The sequence below is a fragment of the Sinohyriopsis cumingii genome, chromosome 12 (assembly GCF_028554795.1).
Source record: "Sinohyriopsis cumingii isolate HCF-2022 chromosome 12, ASM2855479v2, whole genome shotgun sequence".
NCBI classification, from domain to species: domain Eukaryota; kingdom Metazoa; phylum Mollusca; class Bivalvia; order Unionida; family Unionidae; genus Sinohyriopsis; species Sinohyriopsis cumingii.
The window spans coordinates 91944574-91962090 of record NC_142972.1 but is presented as its reverse complement, the minus strand read 5'-3'; the positions used below and the strand labels follow the sequence as shown (position 1 = coordinate 91962090).

The 17517-nt window shown below is 36.6% G+C and overlaps 1 protein-coding gene across 2 annotated transcripts in view; it reads right to left on the bottom strand.

Moving 5' to 3' along the window:
• The window catches only part of LOC149786979 (TPR and ankyrin repeat-containing protein 1-like), a 141854-nt gene that overhangs the window by 7535 nt on the left and 116802 nt on the right, over positions 1-17517 (bottom strand). For both annotated transcript variants that reach the window (XM_089977525.1, XM_089977526.1), the window contains exons 30-34: positions 16404-16625; positions 15465-15790; positions 12826-12990; positions 8388-8619; positions 742-4088 (exon numbers count right to left, since the gene is read on the bottom strand). In XM_089977525.1, the coding sequence (XP_089833651.1) occupies positions 742-4088; positions 8388-8619; positions 12826-12990; positions 15465-15790; positions 16404-16625 (4292 nt within the window). The remainder of the gene's footprint in view (positions 1-741; positions 4089-8387; positions 8620-12825; positions 12991-15464; positions 15791-16403; positions 16626-17517) is intronic.

The window sequence follows — 17517 nt, the reverse complement described above, 5'->3', positions numbered from 1 at the left end:
AATTTACCAAGTTTTTTATCAGCCTTAACAGTCATAGTCAAAATAGCATCCATTCATATAAAGGTCATGACGTGGTTACAATCTTTACAAAATCTGACTACTAATAAGCACAAAATAATGAGTACTAATGATCACATAAACAACCCAACCAGATGTCATATTGAATATGACACCCAACACAAAATAATGAGTACTAATGATCAAATAAACAACCCAATCAGATGTCATATGGAATATATGAGAACTAACATGAAATAATGTGTACTAATGATCACATAAACAACACAATCAGATGTCGTACTGAATATATGAGACCCAACATGAAATAATGAGTACTAATGATCACATAAACAACCCAATCAGATGTCATACTGAATATATGAGGCCCAACATTAAAGTAAAATACAAGGATGATCAAGTATATGACTTTTTAAAATGGAACTTCAATTTTTATTTAAGTCGTTTTCAATAAAATGGTTTTGTGTCAAAATTCTAGCAATTTCCTTTGACTACTGAGCATTTCTAAGCATTGTTTCCAGCCTAGTTAAAAATGTGAGCACTTTTTAATCTTATGTGAACCTGGTTAATGCTCTAGAAAACACGTACACAATACAAAATGCATAAAGACACATGGCAGCCAAGTACAGACAATGCATGATGGATAAAGGCCAATGGATAGGAAGCTATATAATTATCTCACATACTTTACATCAAAAGTTGAAAATCTTTTATTTGGCTTACCTGTTTATGTGTTCTGTAAGATCCTTCCACATAGTGATACACAAAATTGTAGGACCCATTCATATCCCCAAGGAGCTGCTGCAGAACCAGAGTGGTTTTCCAAGACCTCTCACGCAGGATTCTGTTCATCTCATGATTTATGCCAGTCATGCAAAACAGTATCCTGCTTATTTCTAGCTGCATGCCAGCATACACTGTGTTTCTAATGTGGGGATTGCCCAGCTCATACTTTAGGATGTATTCTTGCATGAACTTGCATTTAGGCTCAATTTTCTCTTTAAACAGCTTTTTGAAGGAGTGAAATTCTAGTTGTTTCTGCATATGTTCCTGGGACTGGATATGTTCATCCTTTATTTTTTTTAGTTCTCTTGCTCTCAATTCTTTCAACTCTTCTTTAGTAGGCCCTTCCTTCTCTCCAGTTTCTGTGATAGATTCATATGATAAAGGCCTCTGATACTCAGCTGCATTTCTTTCTCTTGGTGCAGCATTATCATCTGCATTTATTTCTCCTTCTTTGGAAGTTATATCTGCATTACTCTTCTCTCCAGAGCTATCATACAACTGGTGAACCAGGGATTTCATGAGGCTCATGACTTTAGAATTCTCCTCCTGGTTTGTCACATCATTCTGAGACTCCGGGGTAAACTTTTGTTCTTCAAAATTCTGATCCACTCCTACAATAGCATATGTCGTTCCTTTACCTCCAAAGTCTGATTTAGCATTAGTTTTTCCAATGCTGAAGGACTCAGAGACAACATCTTGTTTTGACATGCTTTGTTCCAAAAGCCCTTCAAAGGATACATTGCATATTCCACACATAATATCAGTCACTCTGGCTGTCTCAAAAATTTTCATCTTTTCCTCCAGCTCTTCCTTGACCATATACTCTTCAACTCTAGCTTTCAGGTCACGACATCTGACAGTAAATGATATCCTTCTAAACAATCTGAGGATTTTCATTCCGGCTTCCTTCTCTGCCTCTGCTTTCTCTCGAGCTGCGGCATCAATTTGCCATTTCATCTTCTCTTCGATGGACATCTGCGTTTCATCTTCGCGGTCAACAAAGAGCTCCAATAGCTCTGGCACTAATCCAGCTCCATGGCTTATAGCTGCCAGGGTGTTCTCTCCCAGGAAATTTCCAGGAAGGAGTCCAGCATTGGTTAGAGAAGATGACTGTACATGATCTCTTTGGTCTTTTCGATAGCTTGTTGGTACCCATTTACAACACATCAAATGCTCTTCTTCCCTCTCCTTTAAGAGGTCCCTCAATGCTGCTCCCACATCGCGAATACATTGTGCTTTCTGCACAGATTCAATTGCTAACCTTAGCCGTTTTGGACATTTCTGTGGAGGCTGTAACTTGGTTAAAGCCTGCATGAGGGCAGTTTCTGATTTTACTGATGTAAATGTTCCAACATTGCTGACCAATGTCATGGCCAGAACAAGGACTCTTTCTGCCATTGCGCAACTGAAAAAATTGCCCAAATCAGCTGAGAAGAGAACATTAATAAGACTGGTGCTTTTTGATGTACCACACACCATTATGACAATGTGATCAAGCCTGTCTTGAAGCAAACTATGGCTGTTATACCTGGGAGCAAAATGGTTGACAGCTTTTTGGATCAGCACTGCCTGCTTCGGAAAGGTGGCCTCAATAAAATCCATTAAATGCAGATAACTAGCAGGTACAAAAAAGGAGACATCTGGCAACTCTGAATAGCTTCTCTTCATTTCTTTATTTACCTTGGCAATGAGAAAAAAGGACAAGGTGGTGTAAAACTCCAGCCATATAAGGAAGAATTTGGGGTCAGGTAGGACTTCTTCTGCCTTCTTGCTAATCAGAGCAACAAACTTTGTAAACTTGATTACAGCCTCCAGGGGATCTGCAGCTGACTTTGTCAGGTGATAATAACTGTCATAAAATCTGCGTGCCAGGGACTCCACAATCCACTTACTGCCAGACTTGTTTCGCGATTCATATCCAGTCATCAAAGCAAGGTAGCTATATTTCCTTTCCTTGTTGTCCTGATTCTGTTCCTTACTGAGTGCAGTTTCAAATTCTCTCAGTTTCTTGTCGAAATTGAAATCTATACTGAACAAATGACTACAAAACTCAACCATCAGGAACACATCTGCAGATCTGGCAGCAGTTGTCCTAAATATCTTCTCACTTACAGTGTCTTCCTGCCATCGTTTCTCCATGAAAGCTTTCATGTACTCCTTGACAGGCCCATCCATTTTTCTAAGAACTTCACTTGGGTACCCCTTGGACAGGACAAAGGGATGGTAGCTCATTGGCATCAGATCCTGAAGAATCTGCTCACAGGAAGTGAAACTGTTAACATCTTCATTAGAAATGTTCACATGATAATGCAGAAAGAACTCCACCTGTTCAGTCAGACTTGCTGGACATGTCATTCTCAGATTCCTAGCTCCAAACTCTATGTTTCGCTGCAATTCAATGAACATTCTATCAATTTCCATCAACTCCTCAAATGTCCTTTTGTTTAGAGGACCATGAAGATTTGGGCATCTTCCATCTTGTCTCTCCTTATCTGGGCAAAGAAGACCAACCTGGTAGAAGAGGCACTGTTGAACCTCATTTCTCATTTTTGTTACCTCCTCTACCGCATCATGAAGCCATCCTTTGGCCCGGTGTAATAGGTAGCGAGCAATCTTTTCATTAGCTGCTTTCTTCTCAATCTCAATTTCTACTTGTTTCCTCCTCTCCTGCTTGGATGGAATCAAATCTTTGATGATGTCCTTGCATCTTGGTTTCTGTTTTGGGTAATAAATTACATAATCTGGTTTGGTGGTAGATAGGCCATAGAAACTATCATATTTCAACAACAGTTCCTTGTCTTTTGGCGTTTTGGGGCAACATAAAATCTGAGCAACTTTGAAAAGATGATCAAATCCTCGAACAAGGGACATGTAATTGTCTTTGTTGATCTTCTTGTGAGCAACTATCCAGTGCACACACTCCAATGTACCAGCTAGATTGCCATAGGGTTTCGAGTCCAGGAAAGCTTGCCAAGCTTGTTTAATATGAGACATGCTTTCTGTAAGGTCTGACACACCTTCTGCAAGATCCGCAAGGATAAGGTTGGCTTCCGCAAAACCATCTACATTTTTGCAGCTTTGAAACAACTCCTTAACTTCCTTCACTGTCCTCTGCAAGTCTTCAGAAGAAGGTCGTGCCTCAGGTTGACGTGCCATGAGAACTTGTAAGCACACCAGCAATGTCTGTGCTATGGTGTTTTCTTGTAGTGTCTTTCTAGCCATCAACTCTGCCTGATCAATTCTGCCATAAATCAGCAGGAGCTTGGCAGCTTCTTCTGCTTGACCTGTAATGCAAATAAACAATATAAAACCATTCACCACACCCAACACAAAGCCATATATATCTCTATGATAAATGTGCAAAACAATATCAGATTAGCGACACTATTAACACAAATATGCAGCTTTAATGTATGTGAACAAATCTGATATCCTCAAAATTATTTTACAATAAAAGCTGAAAAGAAAATGTACAGACTTAAATCTAATACCAATGCAAAGTGCAAATGATAAAGAGGTTTCAAAGGCAGAGTACTTATTCATCAAAATCCCTCATGCAAATTCCTGTTCGTCTTATCCTAATATCTGGGTTCAATAAGCTAGAACTGTCAGCAATTGGTCCTCACAAAGGACTGTATTCACTACAATAGGACTGTAAAATGGTAAGCAGAAGAAACTGTATTTGGCAAACTCAAGGTAGGAGAAGACTGGCATTCCACTTAGTATGTGATTGTGGGTTCCTGCAATGTGTTTTCATATATCACCCGTATCTTGACCCCTGGGTGCACTTTTTAAACTGGAAAAAAGGAGTCAGTAAAATACTCCTTTGACTTTTCTTTAGAGATATTCATCACATCTATGCTGCAAAGCTGCACAGTAATATTTACCTGTCACTATTGCACTGCTTACCTTTCTGGAACACAACTCTATCATTTAAGCTTAAATAATTTCATCTTTCAGTTAGAATGAAATGGTCTTGAACATGGGGGCATACTAAACACAGTCCAAGTCTGATTCCTCTCTGTCACAGGCTCAGGCAAATAGCCTCTCATAAAACTTATCATCTCCATGTGCCATGGATCTGAAATGAGCTTGCCACATTGTTGTAGCCATGGCTATGACTGAAAACAATGAATCCTCCTTCAGAGGACTAAATGCATTATTAAGTCATCAATTCATTTACTGTACAGTTTCAGATGTTACCCAGAGGCCTTTGAAAATTTCTGCCTCTGTCTCTGTCTCTCTCTCTCTCGATAGATAAATAAACAAGATGTAAACACTTTCCCTGTCACTAGAAAAAAGAGAACAAAAAATATAAAAGGACCACAAGTTTATCAAAGTGTAAAAAAAAACTAAAAAATATCCCCAGAGCTCAAATTACACTCAAACTTAGCAATCACAATCAAGATTAACACATAATTAAACAGTATAACTGAATTGCCAAAATATGTTTAAATGTTTTATTTTTGCCAATCTGCAATATCATAGCAGAGAAAAAGAGGCATTTGCATGGGTTAATGTGACAGAAGCAGACTGAGACTGCATTTATTCGGTTCTAGTGGTCCATACTAATAGGAGAATTTTTAAATTTTTTTTAGTTTGGATGTGGGGACTTGCATTCTAGATAATGCAAGCAATGCAATAGTGGCAGATTATTTATATATATATATATATATATATATATATATATATATATATATATATATATATATATATATATATATATATATACACATACATACATACATACATACATACATATATATATATATATATATATATATATATATATATATGTATGTATTGTAACATATTTATGAGGTTAAATCAATTTGAAAAGAAAAGTAATGCAGAAAAAATGGATTTTTATTATAATAAAGGCTAGCAGATAATGAGCAAACACTAAAATAATATGAGAGCAAGGTGCAAATTGGAAAATTTAATTTTGTAGCTCAAAGCTCGTGTCAGATTAATCAGATATTCAACATGTCAATAATTTTAATGAGTTACAAGTTGACGTTGTAGGGTTTAATGCCATTTTTCAGCACAAGAGAGGCATTACATGGTGGCCTGTATAAATGGTGGAGTTAGAACCCAAGAAAACCCCATACAGAACCACTGACCCAATGGGGAAGCTACTGGCAAGCTTTATCACATACCCACATTGTTTGAGTCCAAGATTCGAACCCACTAGACAGAGGTGAGAAGGCAGTGATCCATAATGGTGAGCGCTTTAGACAACTTGGCCACTCGGGGCCCCAAAGTGTTACAAGAGCACATGATAAAACATTCATCAGCATAATGTAAGCATCTAAGGTCAGTGCAGTAGTACACTGCAGACATCAACTAATGTGGCTAAAGTGGTAAACTTAAAGCAAATAAGTTTATCTCCATTGTTTTCAAGTGCATAAAGTATTATCTACTATTTTCTAATGTACATTTGAAATGTATTATGTTCCCCAAATTTAAGGGTAAGAGACAATGTGTTCCTTGTAGAGGACCTTTGGTGCAACAATGTAATTGATCTACATGGTCACAACTCTTACATAAAAAAACTCATCAGAATGTGTTTACTTCTTCCTGAACTATTATGAATACATGGAACAATGTATATAAAGATATTAAGTTGACGGATAAGGGCCATAATTCAATCTAAATGGTGTTGACTCAAAACCTATAAAGGCACATTAAGATCTTTGAGCCAACGTTCTTATCAAATTACATCTGAATATTGGTGATTCTTGAGCTTTATCGATTGCAAGAAACATAAGATAATCATGACAAGGGGCTCTTTACGAAATGGAATAGATGAGACTAAGCCCATAAAACAGCATATTTAAGTCTCTGTGTGTGTGTGTGTTTTGGACTTTTAACATTGTGTCAATGATTTTTCAGTCATATCACTATGATGTCTGCAGTGTGACAGTTTACAGTGATGTTTAGCACTGGGAAATAATGCCGAAGACATGTAGCATGACGTCCCACCCAGTCCATTATCCTGACACCAGGTCGACCAGTCCTAACACTAACCTCTTAATGATGAGCGCAAAGTGAGGCAGTTGTTAGTACCATTATTATAAGTCTTCGGTATGACTTGACTGGGGGAATGAACCCACGACTTCACACATCTGAGTTGGACACCCTAACCACTAGGCCACCGGATAGGTCATATTTAAGTCGAACAAACAATATGTGCATCAAAATGGCATTTAAATATGTTAATGCTTCTTGACCTATGACAGTTAGAAACAGCATCCCAAAGTAATATATTTAGTTAATTGACAAGGGCTATAACCCCCCTTCTACCACCAAATAGAACTGATGAAAAAAAAAATAAACATACATGGCACATCCAGGTATACAAGACAACAATCACACCAAATTGCACAGATTGAGTAGTTTTTGAGTAGTGTTAGTTGCAAGCAACATCTTTTGGCAAGTTCACTGTCAAGGGACATAACTCTATCCCAACAAAAAACAATAAGCCAAACAAAACCCATACATGGCATATCCAAGTGTATTGGACAAGGTTCATACCATATTGCATCAGCCTATTATAAATGATTCTTGAGTAGTGCTGGTTACAATCAATATCTTTTATTAAGTTAATTCTCAAGGGCCATAACTCAATCCAAACAAGAATCAAGAAGTCAAAACTCAAATTACATATCAAGGTTTATAAGGCAATGTGTACACTGAAATTTGTGTGAGAATATATTCCTCAGCTATGCTGGTTATGGCAAATGCTGAAGCTGGCATTTAAAACTAATACTTAAGAAAAGGAACAACATCAAATTAGACCCGAAAGATGAAACCTATAAATGGCACACATACATGTAATATGTAATATATTCACCAAATAGTAACTGGCAGTGCAGTATCAGAAACTGCATCATGCAGTGCTCACAAAATCACCAATCAAAGTACAATGAGCCTGTTTGACTCATTTGACCATCTCTTATGACAGACTTAAACTTTGATGCTGTGAAAGGTCTAATGATGATGCTGCATAGTTATTTTCATTAACTTTAAGCTATGTGATATTAATAGCGTGTCCAACAATGAACTTAAATGTACTCATAAGTCAAATAAAACTGCAAATGACACAGTCTGCAATCAAATAATGCACCACCAAATATGGGTCTATTTATTTTTGTTCTACTGATTAGTCAACACAAGTGCAAATACCCAGATATACTGGCTCATGCAGCAGAGGATCTGAAGTTTTGCTCTTCGTAGCTGAATATGGCTTTGATGTAAGTATAGATAAAAGGTTTAAAGTGAAATTACATAACTTTGTGAAAGGGTTCTAGAGACTGCTATTTTTATTTGACATTATAATGACATAGCCTTTTGCCTCTGCAGGCAAAGCAGGAGACCTGGCATATAACATTATCACAACATTCCAGGTGACTAAAGCAACTGATATATAGCAACTGAGATATGGCTTCCAAAAATGATAACTATGCCTTATAAGCTCACTACTATCTTTACCAGTAACAATATATATATATATATATATATATATATATATATATAGGCACCTCTTAGTGTTCAGACAAAAGAAACAAAAATACTCTCACCATTTTCTTCCATGACCTGAACAGCTTCTGTCATGTAGTTTTTCTCTTTGAGAAATTGCACCTGGTCCTGCCAGCGTGGCAATCTGTCCAAAGCATCCAGCATTCTCTCACGATTGTTGTATTTGTGGAACAAATTGGCGGCCATGTAGCTGAGTCGCTCTTCACTAAATCTATCAGATGGCTTGTTGGTGATAAAAAACTGGGGAATGGGTTCTCCTCTCCGTTCATATTCCTATAATTAAAAAGTCATCCTTACATATAGGGTACAAAACAGTGTAACAATCCTTGCATATAGCCGTGTCATAAATCCAATTACACTGGTTGATTGTATTTTCAAAATATATACAGCACATCAGTGTAACATTGTTTTGAATATAACATGGATATGTCATAAATTCAATGTTACTGGTTGACTGTACTTTTAGAATATATACAGCACATCAACAGATTTCAAAACTGAAGAGTCAATTAACTCTTGACCCCATAATCTAAAGAAATTCAAAACGAAAATCTCAGGAGTCAAAACAGAAATCTCTTTAGTCATCAGTTTTTGCCAATCAAGAGTTCCAAGCTGGAATTGTTCATTTTTGTTATTAAAAAACAAACTTACGTATAAGATTTCTTATCTCATGCTGACAAAAAGAGAAACACTTCTACAGTATTATGTTTTAGTTGTTTCTGTAGATATAATGCCATCTTTCCAGACAAGAAAGGCTATATATGGTGTCCTGGTGGAGGAACAACTCAGGAAAATCATGGTAAGAATCACAAACCCATGAGATGCTAAATGGCAAGGATTCTCACATACCCACAATGGCTGAATCCAAAACTCAAACCCATGTCGAAACAGATGAAATGGCTGTGATCACTAAAGCCAAGAGCTTCAGACTACATGGCCACCCAAAGCCCCTATAGTATTTTGTAAGAAATAAATAAAGACAGTGAGACCACATATCACTGCATTTCCATCCTTCACAATCTTGAGCAATTCCTAAGCACAAGCTAAATCCTTAATATCGAGTAAATTTTTACTGAATGATATAATAATCAAAACAACCAAAATGTTTAATGTTTCATTGATGATAGAAAATTAATTGCCAAATTTAAGATTGTCCTGGTAACAAACAGTTTTGCAAGCCACCATATTACCAATAATTATGTCTCACAGTAGATTATTTGAATGACAATCAAACAATTGCTTATATTTAATTTTTTAAAAAGTCCAATCACATCATAATTGATACACTTGTCCTCCATCATAAAACTTAAAGATAATCTCAAAATGATCTAACCTTGATTTAATGATGCACACAGCATGATCTCAGTCACATATTAGCTCCATCCAGTCCACACTGACTTTACAAAGGTTCAATAGTAATAGTCGCGAAAATGTAAACAGTAGCCTAGCCAATGTTGGTCACTGGCAAATAGAGTAAATTTGTTATGGACCAAATCAACATGTGCCATAAAAAAACACTGGGCAGAATTTCCATGATTCAGAAATGGCATGCGTTTAAATTCTAAGCTTCAAAACTTGAGGATATATGTCTATTGAGAACCCTGCATCATCTCCAATAAAACAATGGTATGGCTATGATAAATTACCATACTCTGGTGAAAAGCAATTAAAAGAAGCAACATTCTGATAATTTCTACATCAGTATTTTTAATATGTGCAGCAGCGGATGCATACTGTTTAATACGTGATGTGATGTGATTTGGATGCTTTAACCACTAGGCCACCAGAGGGTGTGATTTTTTAATAATTATGTAGCTTCTATCACTATCAGGAATCACTTCAACAACTAAATTCATCTTCCAAATTTGCTTGCGGTTTTCTCTGACTACATTGGAAACCTAGATTAAAACATATGAAATGCAAGTTTTATTTCCCTGTTAGGGACACTCTATGATTTTCAATCATAGTTCTGTACACTGAAAAGAATTTTTTTTCCGAAAATTTGGCTCAAAAAATTTCGTCACAAGCCATCAAAAATTAACTTGTCTCTTATTCTAACTAGAGTGCACGAGTATTACCTTGCCGAGGCATAGGTGTATATTTGAACCAAATGAATACTTTGCACTGATATGTTTCCAACTTCTTCCTTGTGTTACTATAATTAAACATTGTTTTTAATACTTTATTCACAAGTGTAATTTCTTCAGTGAATTTAGCAGACAGGAATGAGAGGCAGCTTACAATATTTTGTTTCCAAGTTATCATCTACTAACATGGACTTATCCTTGGGCAAACATTCAATTAAAGGACTTTTGTTAAGTCCAGGAAATAAGTAAGGATTGGATATTTTGCTTTTCTCTTACTGGTCTAGGACTAGTAGGGCCCTATATTGCCTAGGTCCATGTTAGCCAAGGAAAATCTGATATGCAAATATCTACAATAGTGAATTTCCATAACAAAAGATAGGAAAAATAACAAAATTAATGCAAACCCAAAATTCAGACAACTTTATTGCTTATTAATAACCATAAATATTTTACAAACCGTAACATTTTAAAATTTTCAAATCACATCATCATGCTGTCTATTAATGGACCTTCTTCGAATATCATTACTCTAGCTACCTAAAAAACCCAAACAATACTGACCACATTTGCCATTCAAAGCGTGCTCAGTGAAAAAGATGTGAAAACATCCATGAAGTCAATCTATATCCAGTAAGTAGCAATTTACTTTGCAGAGAGCCTGAGTTTCCTTGGACTTTTCACATCCCATTTTAGATATTTTACATTTTTGTTGTCAAAGTATCTAAGGTGGGGTAGGAAAGGTGAAAAAAAACGTCAGATTATTTGACAGGTTGCTCAGCTTCAGGCGAACTTTGCCTTGGCCCATAGAGTGTACAGTCAAATGCTGTGCTTTCTCAAAAAAAAAGCAATCTGTGTGCTGGGTCTTGTCAGGAAAGAAATCAGCTAGTTCTGGTCCCTCTGTCATGGTGAATAACTCATTGTGCACTAAGCATTGTAATGGCTCAGGGAATCATGGACTTGATGAATGAGAGGGAATGTTCATTTACTATTAAAAACCTGATTGGTACAAGTGATATGCCTGTTTGTTTCATGTGCTATCAATGGATCAATTATAACATTGGATGTGCCTTTGAATAAGGCATTTGAACGATTGACTGACTCTGGGTGTACTGTACATAATATAAGCTACCTATTGTCATCCTACCAAACCAATGGTCAAGCCTTTTCACGGTGATCCTGGAAAATCCGATAAGGTTTACTTTTATCGTAACTTCCATCCTTTCTGGACTTTGGACATTTATAGGAATTTTGTGCAATACCTTTTGTATCAGATGAATTCCCTGTGGTTGATTCTTGTCTTCCACCATACTTAAACAAACTCAAAGAAACTCAATTTAAACACAAGGTAATCCAATGCTACAGATGCTGATTTTTAGCTATGGTCAAGATGCGACAAAAGTTTGACTGATGAGATCAGGCTAGACTGGTGATCGGTGAATTGCATACTAAATTTTCATATTTCCAGTAAAAATCATACACAACCAATTTCTCATTATCATTCAACTTCTGCTTGTAACAGAACCCATTAGTGGCTCTTTTCAGATCATTTAAGGATTAGGAAGCACATTTTCTTCAATTTATAGAGGAAAAAAGAAATAATAAAGGTTCATTTGATAGGCTATACATGGCAGCCAGTATAAATGATGGAGGAAGAACCCGGGAAAACACAGGAAAGAACCACCGACCCACAAGCTACTAGCAAGCTTTCTCACATATCCACATTGGCCAAACCCGAGATGCAAACCCACAAGTGAATTATTTGAAAATAAAAGTCTCGTTATCCAATAAATGATACAATTTTTTGTGATGAAGATATTTTTACTTATCCAGATCTTACTACCTGATGCAAGAAATCAAAATATAATGCGAAAAAGAATGAATATCACAGGAAAATTGAAGAAAAAAATTTGCGCAGCAAGAATCAAATTACTCAATTAAAATCCATACAATAAAACTCATTAAAATTGTATCACAAATGATTTGCATTGTTCTGAATTTCTTCACTGTATATTGTAATAAACAATTTTCAAAAAAATCATAATCCTACATAATTTGGAATTGCTGGCATCTGTTCATAAAGGAAAATAACATAAGAAACAATTGTACGTCTACAGGGCATTAAATACCAGCCAGGAGCTGGGTGATTTACTTGGCTACTTTTACTTTTACACCTAGCTACTTAAAAGAAAGAAAAGAAAACTGTATCCCCACTGGGGGTAGGGGCATCCCTCAAACCCCCAACCTGTGCACTTTTGGGTACAAATTATGGCAATGAGTTAATATTTGAATGCTAAAACAAAAACATATGAATTATGTGCATCTCAAAATTAAATAATGTGTAGAAACATTTTTTCTCAACCAGATCATGCATTTTTTATTATGCATACAATACCTCTGCCTTCATCTTGTATCTCCTGAGTGTATCGATGGCCATGTCATAATTTTCATTCTCATAAAGAACTTCCACTGCACGGTTGAAATTCCCCACAAGCTCGTAGCATCTGCTGCTTGCCAGAGGTAGCCTCAGTCGACGGTAGATTTCTCCTGCCCTCTCAAACTGAAATATATGTTTCAATCTAAACATATTGTGCCTAAAAAGCTTTGAAATTATAAATGTTTGAACATTCAGCAAGATAACTCACTCAAAAATACTTTTACAGTAAAGATTATAATATCAGTGATTTCTACTACTCATTATGCCGCACCTGGAAATACATTAAGGTGTGTGTGTGTGTGATTTGGATTTTTTATTTAGCTTTAACATTTTCTGTTATATCATTACGATGTTTGCAGTGTGGCCATTTTATAGCTTATGCCGCACCTGGAAATGCAGTATGGTCAAAATGCTATTATTTTAATTTCATATGAAAGCACTTTAAACAAAAAAAGGATTAGCTTCAACCCCTAGGCTATGGGTGCCAATCCTTGGCCAATCATTAAGTGTATGCTAATGATATCAGTCCAAGTTGTAAGGAAATATGTGTGTGTGTGTGTGTGTGTGTGTGTGATTTGGATTTTTAATGTAGCTTTAACAATTTTTCAGTCATATCACTATGATGTCTGCAGTGTCACAGCTTATAGTGATGTCAAGCACTGGGGCATCATGCTACAGACATGCAGCATGATGTCCCACCCAGTCACATTATCCTGACACCAGTCTGACCATACTGAGTGCAGCTGTTAGTACCATATTTGTCTTTGGTATGACTCTGCCGGAGATCGAACCCATGACCTCCTGCATCCGAGGTGGACGCTCTAACCACTAGGCCACTGGAGTAGCAGTACAAACATTGCAACTGGCATAATTGAGCAGGAATCCATGTTGTCAACAACAGACACTGATGAAAACAATATGATGGCTGTTCAACAGCTGCAGTCTCACAGCTGTCTAATAGATGGCTGATGCTGATTACCATATGTATGAATGGGATAGTCTTAACAATAATAAAGTTAGTGGGGGCCCCCGAGTGGCCGAGTGGTCTAAAGTGCTCACCGTTACGGATCACTGCCATCTCACCTCTGTCTGCATGGGTTTGAGTCTCAGATTCAGCCTATGTGGGTATGTGAGAAAGCTTGTCAGTTGCTTCTCGTGGGGCAATGGTTCTTTCCGGAGTTTTTCAGGGTTCTTCCTCCACCATTAATACTGGCCGCCATGTATAGCCTATCTTGTGCTGAAAAATGACGTGAAACCCCACAAGACCAACAATAAAGATAAAATTAGTTATGCCTTTGTGTGGAAGCTTGGTGGTATATGTATGAATGGGGTAGTCTTAACAATAATATAGTCATGCCTTTGTGTGGAAGTTTGGTGGTATAAATAGCAATATGCTGAATTTGCAGACTAATTTTCTGCAGAAGTATACTACATGATTATCATGTGATGATATGCACACTCTGACATGGCTATCCCATTCAGTAGCAAATTCAAGTCCCACAAAATAATGTTTTAACCAATAGGCAATTTTGTATGTAAATAAATCTGTTATCAACAGAGCCTTATCTTATGTTTGAGGATACAGTGTACCAACAAGAGAACTATTACCAGTTAAAAGGGAGCTATCGTTCACTCTGTTATTGGCTCTAAGGTACCCAGCTAGAAAAATTTAAAGGATAAAAAAAAGAGAGAGCATTAAACTTCTCTTGTGCTAGAGTTATTTTTGCTCTACACTCCACCCTCAATAATCAAGTTAAAAAGTAAACTGACTAGAAACAGAGATAAACCACTACTTAATAAACCCAATCTTATGATAGCAGCATGAAATTCTGTGTCTCTGCAATCTAATAATGAAGCAAGACCTTCATTCAATATATGAACTTTCGACCTAACGCTAACTTTTTCATTTCTGTTTCATTTAGCTTTTACACAGCTAGTTTCATCAGAAGGCCAACAATACTTGTTTAAAAGGTCTCTTAAACCTTTCAAACACCAACATTATTTTTGGTTGCCATGGTTCTTGAACTATAAATAAATGAATAGAATAACATTAAATATGGAGACCATTTGTAAATAATAACACTACAGAAATATAGCATCATCTAAATATTTTAACATATAGATTTGTAAGGACATAATTAAAAGTAAAATTTTAACTGTCTAGCTTAGACCTAAAAAAAATGAGATGGGGATATAAAGGGTATTTAGTTAAAAACTACGTATACACATTCTGAATAACTATATTCATGGAAAAGTGTACATTATATTTTATGTATTGTCAACAAATACATTTCAAACATTTCAACCCTTTTTTACCTATGTGGTCGCCATGATAAGCATGAACATTAGTTTCACTGTCATGTTTCAAATTAGCAATCGGTGTGCATATATGCATTACTTTGTACAGATTCACCCTAATCTGACTATAAATACTAGGTTTTGTCTTTTTTGAAGCTGTTGTATACATTTGGCTCAAACAGTCTGTATTGTTCTGAAACAACTCAGCATATGCAGATGGGGCAGTTAGAAACAAATCAGCATTAGTAACAAGATCATGCAAAAATAACACAACACTATTAGGGTTAATGACAGAATACCTGTCCAAGTTTCTCGAAGAGTTGAGCTGCCAACTCCCTTTCCCTTGCATTTTGAAGACAGAGTGCTGCCTTGGCAGGTCGATCACACTCCAGGTACAACTCTGCTGCCTTGAGGAATTCTTCACACATGGCACGAGGATTGTCCTTCATGCGTGAAGCAACAAGTGCCCTCTGGTGGGCAAGAGCAACCTTCTGTTTCACAGTCTCTCCTGCCATCCCAAAGCATTTAGCTGCCACCTCATACAGGGCATGCTTCATAAAGTCATCACCCCTTCGGACCCAGTCAGCTGGACTGGATGTCTCAGCAAACATTGTGTCTGACAGATCTGGAAAATTAAGACATTATACACAGTAATAGTAATAAATCTGTAAAACCTTTGAATCAAACTTTGCCAATTCATTCCACAGTTCCTGTTGAAGGTGCATTCCAAACAAAATCAAACTTTTAACTCATGTAGCAGACTCATTTCTACAGCATCTTAACACAGTAAGCTTAGGCAGCTCAAACTTCACTCAAACATTTGATACAAATCAAAATGAAGCTTTGTCACTCCTTTAAAAAAAAAAAGCAACCAATAATCAGAATGATTAATATTGGTAAGTGGCAATTTAATTTGCCAAAGATTTTGTGCCTTTAAAATTATTGTCTTTCAATCCAACTAGGATCATTCAGTTTACCCTTTTTAGTTTTTGAGAAATTGTAAGTTTGCTACAGTCAGAATCAAGTTCCATAGGTGATATTTGAAAAGAATGAGAATTTTTTTAGTATTGGTGCCAGATTGAAAACATTAGTAAACAAAATTGTTTAAATATTATTTAAATCATGACGTTAAGGTAGAAGATGTTTCAGGTCAGGCACATTATTTATGCATATTGTCTGAAAGAGATACTAGAACATTCAAACATTCAATAATCTTATACAATTTTTTTTATACTTACTGGCTTCATCCAACTCCTCCACAGTGAGACATTTTACAAGTTTTCTTGCTTTGAAGTACTCAAACATTGGTGCCCTCTTCTCAGCATCTGCATCAAAAATCCATACATTGACCCTTGCCCTAGTCAGGGCTGTATACAGGTGCTTGAGCTCTGAGTTCAGCACCTTGTGCTGGTTAGAATCAAAGGGCAAAGGTCGAGGTCGTCTTTCCTGTTGAAGCACAGCTGGAATGCAAGACATTCTTACTGCATTTCAAGGCTGAATCTAATGTAACTTCTTTTCTTGAAATTAAATAATTGGTCACTTGCTGACACTATTAATTAAAGTCATGGACCAAACTGGTTGTGGGCTATACAACAAGAGGCCCAAGTAGATCTTACTTCACTCACATGACTCACATAAACTTGAAAGCCAAATTCTCAAAGACACTGGAATCTGAGAAGTTGCTTTAGACATTTCACATTATTTGCATCATTTACAAAACTTTAATTCTGTTCAGTCATTTCTGAGAAAAAGCTGTTTAAAAGTTTAGCTCTTGTTAGTAATGGCAGCCATTGTTGATCATGGACACTAAATATGGAAGGCCTTCCATCAGAAAGCAAGTCTTATATGACACCTGAAACACTGAATGATAAACATGGATGACAGAGGCTCAAACTTGGATGAGTTACACAAAGTAAATACCCAAGAGAGAATAACATGAGTGTGGTCTGGATAACTGAAGTTAAATAGCCAGCTGGAAAGGACCTTGGAGAGATCAATATCTTGTCCACGATGTTGGAATGTATCTGAGATCATGGGCTGGTACCACATTTTGTCCATGATGTTGGAATGTATCTGAGATCATGGGCTGGTAACACATTTTGTCCATGATGTTGGAATGTGTCTGAGATCATGGGCTGGTACCACATTTTGTCCATGATGTTGAAATGTGTATGAGATCATGGGCTGGTACCACATGTTGTCCATGATGTTGGAATGTGTCTGAGATCATTGGCTGGTATCACATTTTGTCCATGATGTTGGAATGTGTATGAGATCATGGGCTGGTACCACATTTTGTCCATGATGTTGGAATGTGTCTGAGATCATGGGCTGGTACCACATTTTGTCCAT